Source organism: Myotis davidii, unplaced genomic scaffold (assembly GCF_000327345.1).
Source record: "Myotis davidii unplaced genomic scaffold, ASM32734v1 scaffold135, whole genome shotgun sequence".
Classification (NCBI taxonomy): Eukaryota; Metazoa; Chordata; class Mammalia; order Chiroptera; family Vespertilionidae; genus Myotis; species Myotis davidii.
Window position 1 is genome coordinate 2875140 of NW_006289813.1, and position 6751 is coordinate 2881890.

The 6751-nt window shown below is 40.4% G+C and overlaps 1 protein-coding gene across 1 annotated transcript in view; it reads right to left on the minus strand.

Moving 5' to 3' along the window:
- The window catches only part of SREK1 (splicing regulatory glutamic acid/lysine-rich protein 1), a 39900-nt gene that overhangs the window by 9055 nt on the left and 24094 nt on the right, over nt 1-6751 (minus strand). The window contains exon 10 of the mRNA XM_015563051.1: nt 1922-2017. Coding sequence (XP_015418537.1) covers nt 1922-2017 — 96 coding nt within the window. The remainder of the gene's footprint in view (nt 1-1921; nt 2018-6751) is intronic.

Sequence of the window (6751 nt, forward strand, 5' to 3'; positions counted from 1 at the left end):
TTGCCAATCCATGAAAGGCAATATGGAAAACTCTCAAAATTACAAACACAATCCTCTAACCCAACATTACCATTTCTGGAAAGTTTTCCTACATACATACACATCACAAAATGAATTACGTCCACAGCGATTCATTACAGTACTGTATAATTTAGAGCAGAAAAACTAAGAAAGCCCATTCTACCGCAGGCTGGTTAAGTAAACTAAGGTACTATCATACAACAGAAGTCCATGCAGTTGTAAAAATGAGTAAAGCAGCACTCTCTGACAAATATGGAAAGATCTGGTTGTGAAGTGAAAAAAGCAAGTGCACAACAGTGTATATTTTGTACTGCCTCTTTTATTAGAAAGATGAAAATAAGTACATATCCTCACCTTGTATGTGTATATGAAACTGAAAGGATATACAAAAAAATGAATAGTCAATACTTACGGGAACAGAGTAGATAGGCACATGGGTGAAAATTAAGACCTATCACTGTATAACCTTTCGTACGGTTTTGATTTCTCAACCATGCAAATGTATTACATATTACTCATTCAAAAATATAAAGTTTTTGGAGAAACCAAGATGGCGGCGTAGGTAAACACCGGAGAGTGCTGCCTCACACAACCACTTCAAAAATACAACTAAAAGACAGAACAGACATCACCCAGAACCACAGGAAGGCTGGTTGAGTGGAAATTCCACAACTAGAAGGAAAGAGAAAAGCATACCGAGACTCAGAAGAGGCACAGTGCAGAAGTGAAATACTAAGGTGGGATGGTGCGTGGAGCGGGCTGGCGGCTGAGGGCGAGGTTGTCGTTTTCAATCAGGAGGGAGTCTCAGGCTCTGAGCTCCAGTTCTGGGCGAGTCTCTAGGGACCCAGACTCAAACAGGAGAAGTGGGACTGTCTGGCATCGGTTGGAACTTGAGGGCAGCTTTCCCTCCGAGGTTTGCAGCAGTTGCTGGGACACTGTAAGGCAGAGCCTCTGGGGACGGGATTGACAGCAGCCATAACTGCTCGCTCCGCCTGCCTTGTTGATCTCCTGGGACCCGCCCCGTCCAAGCTCTGCACAGAGGCATTTGCAAGATAGCCTCAGGCAAAGGCTAGATTAGCACCTCCCTAGAGGACAGAAGTTCTCCCAGTGCAGACACAGCTGATTCTCACAGCCAGTTGGCCTGGAGGTCAAATCCCTCCCAGTGTTACCTACAACAATCAAGGCTTATCTACAACAAGATGCACAAAGACCACAAGGGGGTGCACCAAGAGTGTCCTCCTCATGTAATTGGGGAGGCTGAACCACTGGGCCCTATAGGACACTCAGCACAGAAAGCCACTCTATCAACACAGGGAAGCATAAAAAATGCGGAGACAAAGAAAAAGGACACAAATGACAGAAATGGAGGAAAGCAAACTACTTTGAAGGGCAGATAAAGAGCTTCACAGATAAGGAAAAGCTAAAGGAATTCATCACCACCAAACCGGTATTATATGAAATGCTGAAAGGTATCCTTTAAGAAGAGGAAGAAGAAGAAAAAGGTAAAGATACAAATTATGAACAACAAACATGCATCTATCAACAAGTGAATGTAAGAATCAAGTGAATAAATAATCTGGTGATAATAATAGAATCAGGGACATAGAAAGGGAATGGATTGACTATTCTTGGGGGGCAAAGGGGGGTGGGAGATTGCGGGAAGAACTGGACAAAAATCGTGCACCTATGGATAAGGACAGTGGGTGGGGAGTGAGGGCGGAGGGTGGGGTGGGAACTGGGAGGAGGGGAGTTATGAGGGGAAAAAAGAGGAACAAATGTAATAATCTGAACAATAAAGATTTAATTTATATATATATATATATAAAGTTTTAAAAATAAACTGAAGAGAAAATTGTCCCTCCTGCTTCCTTCTTAGTATGGGCAGATACTTTCAACCTACCTCCTAGGGGATGGAGACCTCGAAGATTTCCTTTTTATGGTTTTTGATGTTCTTGGGGATCTAGAAGAACTCCTGCTCCGCCTCCTTCGCCTTTCCCTGAAAGTCAACGACATGCCATATATTACAACAGCAATTTAAATAAAGTGCAATTCATATCAGTAGACAAGTGGATAAAAAAGCTGTGGTACATTTATACCATGGAATACTATGCAGCAGGAAAAGAGAAGGATCTCTTACCCTTTGAAACAGCATGGAGGCATCTAGTATCATGCTAAGTGAAATAAGCCAGTCAGAGAAAGACAAATATCACATGATCTCACTCATATGTGGAACCTAATTAACAAAATAAACTGATGAACACAGTGGATCCAGAGACATGGAAGCATGGAACATAGTGCAAAATCTCAGAGAGAAAGCTGGAGAGGTGGGTGGGTGGGAGATAATCAACCAAAGAACTTGTATGCATATATGCATAACCCATGGACACAGACAATTGGGTGGTGAAGGCCTGGAGTGGGGGCAAGCTGGAGAGGATTAATAGGGGGGAAAAGGGACATATGTAATAATTTCAACAATAAAGATTTTAAAAATCCTATATAATAAAAAAGCGAATATGCAAATCGACCGAACGTCGAATGACCGGTCCCTATGATCGCACTGACCACCAGGGGGCAGATGCTCAACGCAGGAGCTGCCCCCTGGTGGTCAGTGCACTCCTACAGAGGGAGCGCCACTCAGCCAGAAGCTGGGCGCACAGCTGGCGAGAGCAGCGGCAGTGGTGGGAGCCTCTCCTGCCTCCATAGCAGAGCTAAGGAAGCAGGCCTAAGCCATCAGTAGGACATCCCATAAGGGCTCCCAGACTGCGAGAGGGCACAGGCCGGGCTGAGGGACCCCCGCCCCCTGCCACTGCACAAATTTCATGCACCGGGCCTCTAGTAAATAAAGAAATGACAATTCAAATATGCAAAAACAGAAAAGTCCTTAATGCTCTCAAGTGACCAGTATTCTTTGGAAGCCAGTTTAAGCGCATGTCCTTTATGAGCACGTCTATTATCCAATTTTAGTGCAGGTCAAACCATAAATCTTACAGATTAATAAAAAGATCTCCTAACATTTCATCTTAGAAAGAGTAGAGGACCTCCAACTCATCTTGTTTACTTAAACAATAATTTCTTGAGTTGAAAAAAATATTAATGGATGTTTCAGATTCTCTCAAGTTATATATGTTCTTCCTTAGCATCTAAAACATGTTTTGTCTATCAGATCCATTATCATGCATCTAGCTCCTTGCTGCCCCACTGTGGATTATTTTGTAATAAGGTCACTAACATGCCTTTTTCAAGAAATGAAAAATAATTTGGCTTGAAAAATGTGAACTTTCCAGACCTACGTATTCAGAGTATCTCTAAAAGTATTTACATTAACTCATCTTATGCTTTGCCCTCCCATATCCTACCATTTCATTACTGTTGTTCTGTTCATTTAAAATGAGTGCAGAGTTGCTTAGAGATAAGTAAAATACTTAAAACCATGGATTTAAATATGACAAAGTAAAAAACAATTACTAAGATTAAGTGTTTGTTATTAGAATTATTTTGCTTAACATATTAGCAAATATGAATACTCTAATTCATTAGTAAGGTGGTCAACTTAAAAACAATAAATTTCAATATGTTCATAATTCAAGAATGAGGTATGAGGATATAGTTATTAAATGACTAATGTATCCAACTATCTCACAGGTGTTCTGATAATTAGTGGCCATTGGCCATATAGCCGAAAGAATCAATTTCTAATAATTCAAGTTGTTCTTACCACCTCAGTAAATTGATTCTAGGTTAAAGAAACATTCTATGTTTTCATTTATAAAATAAAAATCTAAATAATATTTTAGATGTGGTATATATAATAAAGACCAAAAGAGCTTAAGAATTTTGAGAACACAAATAAATCAATTCCAGCTCTACCTGAAGCTCTCTCCTTCATCACCCAACTTTATTTCCAGGATACCCCAAAATTACACTTCTGACTGATGAAGAAATTAGGTAACAATATTCCATTAAATCAATGCTATTCGGTTAACAGCTCAGCACAAGAACCCAAAGCACTTTTTCCATAGCATGAGAACATCTGTGAATTCCAGACTTTAAGTATACACACAACGGGCTACCCCTTGATCAGTGTAACTCTTTGTTCATGAAGTACTATGTACAGGTGGATATCTAATAACTACCAATTGATGGTAAGAGCTAAGGCTGAATAGACAGCAATTCAGAGTACCAATTAGTTGAGAAAGAAGTGGGCAGCTCTAGTAGGAAGAACTGCAGTTGGTTAGAATTAGATTTAAATTTTAGTTCCACACCTTACCAGGCACACAACTGGGGTCATGTTGCTTTAAACTTGAACCGGTTTTCACAAAAAAAAAAACACAAAACAAAACAAAACAAAAAAAAACTTGAACCTGTTTTTACAACTGGAAAATGAAAATAACTCAAGTCTTGCAGTGTTATGATGAGAATTTAGAATACCAATAAAGTACCAAGCATAGAGCCTGGCACATAACAGGTACTCAATAAATATTTTCTCCTTCCCTTTCTTGGTCTATTTATTGATAGTAACTTTTAAACATTATCAGGTTTTTAAACATTGCCCCTGCCGGATGGCTCAGTTGGTTGGAACTTCATTCCTGCACCAAAAAGGTTGCAGGTCTGATTCCCAGTGGGGGCACATATGTAGGTTGTGGGTACAATTCCTGGTTGGGGGAGGGAGGGGAGGCATTGTAGGAGAGGCAACCAATAGATGTTTCTTTCCCTCTCTTAAAGCAATAAAAACTTATTCTTGGCCCTAACCAGTTTGGCTCAGTGGATAGAGAGTCGGCCTGCGGACTGAAGGGTCCCAGGTTCAATTCCGGTCAAGGGCATGTACCTTGGTTGCAGGCACATCCCCACTAGGGGGTGTACAGGAGGCAACTGATCGATGTTTCTCTCTTATTGATGTTTCTAACTCTCCATCCCTGTCTCTCTCATCGATGTCTCTAACTCTCTATCCCTCTCCCTTCCTCTCTGTAAAAAATTAATAAAATATATATTTTTTAAAAAACTTATCCTTGGGTGAGGATTTAAAAATAAGTTTTTATATATAAAAATTTTATTTTAAAAAGTAGATTAGGAGAATATTGGAAATAAAAATATTAAGTAGACTATTTTTCTGAGCAATTGAAATGTTTCCTCCATTTACTAAACAAATCAGAGCAACTGAGAAGCAGAAAAATGCTAAAAAGTGAGAAATTGTATCTCTTCACTAAGCTCCTCTGAAAGTATAAAACATTCTAAGCATTTATTTTCCAGACCCCAGAGGTTATTTAAGAATATATTTAGCACTGAATGTGAATATCTGAACTTTCTTAAGTATCAAGCAACTTTAAAATGGGCCAAGAAAAAATTAAACATTTCATTCACAGTCATCAGAAAAAGCAAATTCAACTAAATGGCATCAAAAACATTATTTGGTGTTGTGAAGAGTGGTGTCTAAACAATTACATAAACACAAAAGAATATGTAACACAGAATCATTAAAATCACTGTGCTGTAAACATGCAGTCACAGAGCTCAACAATACCCACAGTAAATGAGGTTAAATTAATTCTTCAGGTTTTGGTTCAATGTGCTAAAATATTACCAGCTTATTTTAAGCCCATCCTATCTAATAAAGAGGGAATATGCTAATTGACTCACACGCCACTGCAAAGATGGCAGCACCCACAGCCAATAAGGAGGGAATATGCTAATTGACTGCCCGCCCTCAAAGATGGTGGCACTCACAGCCACAAGATGACGGCGCCCAGCTCCCTCAGCCCCGCTGGGCAGCAGGTGTTTGGCAAGGCCGGGCCAGGCCACTCTGTGTGCCTGCCTCCAGAGTTCCCCAATCCCCTCAGCCCCCCAGCTGCCCAAGGCTGCCCGAGGCTCAGGAAACCAGGGCCGGCCGAGGCTTGCGCTGCCGGCAGTGGCAGCAGCAGAGGTGTGATGGAGTGTTCCTGGAGTGTGAGAGGAGGCTGGCTGGGCTGGGGGACCCCCCAACCATGCATGAATTTTCATACACCGAGCCTCTAGTTTTAACATAAAGTGTTGCTTTCAACTCTATGCTTCTGAATCAAGTTTTCTTAAAGCAAGTAACCACGAACTAGTTAGAGAATTCTCAAGTAAACTTAATTTCTAAAAAGAGAAAGGGCTACTGTACTTCTGATACTAAAGTACAAAGTAGATGGAAAATTTCCTCTAACCTTCAGTTTCCTCATGTTTTACAACCATGATAATAGTCTTCTCATAGACTTATTTCTTTTTAAAATATATTTTATTGATTTTTTACAGAGAGGAAGGGAGAGGGATAGAGAGAGAGAAACATCGATGAGAGAGAAACATCGATCAGCTGCCTCCTGTACACTCCCTACTGGGGATGTGCCTGCAACCAAGGTACATGCCCTTGACCAGAATTGAACCTGGGACCTTTGAGTCTGCAGGCCAACGCTCTATCCACTAAGACAAACTGGTTAGGGCACATAGACTTTTTTAAAGATTAAATAAGGTTAGGCATGAAAAATTGCTGACACATAAAATCTGTCATATAGTAAAAGCACTAAAATGCTTGAATTATCTTGTATTATCTAAACAAAGACTAGCATTAAGAATAAAACCAAAAAAAGAAAAAGAATAAAACCAGGGGGTCACCGTTTAATTCCCAGTCAGCACACATGCCCAGGTTGTGTACTTGGTCCCTAATAGGGGGCATGCAAAAGATGGCTGATCGATGCTTCTTCTCTCATCACTGATGTCT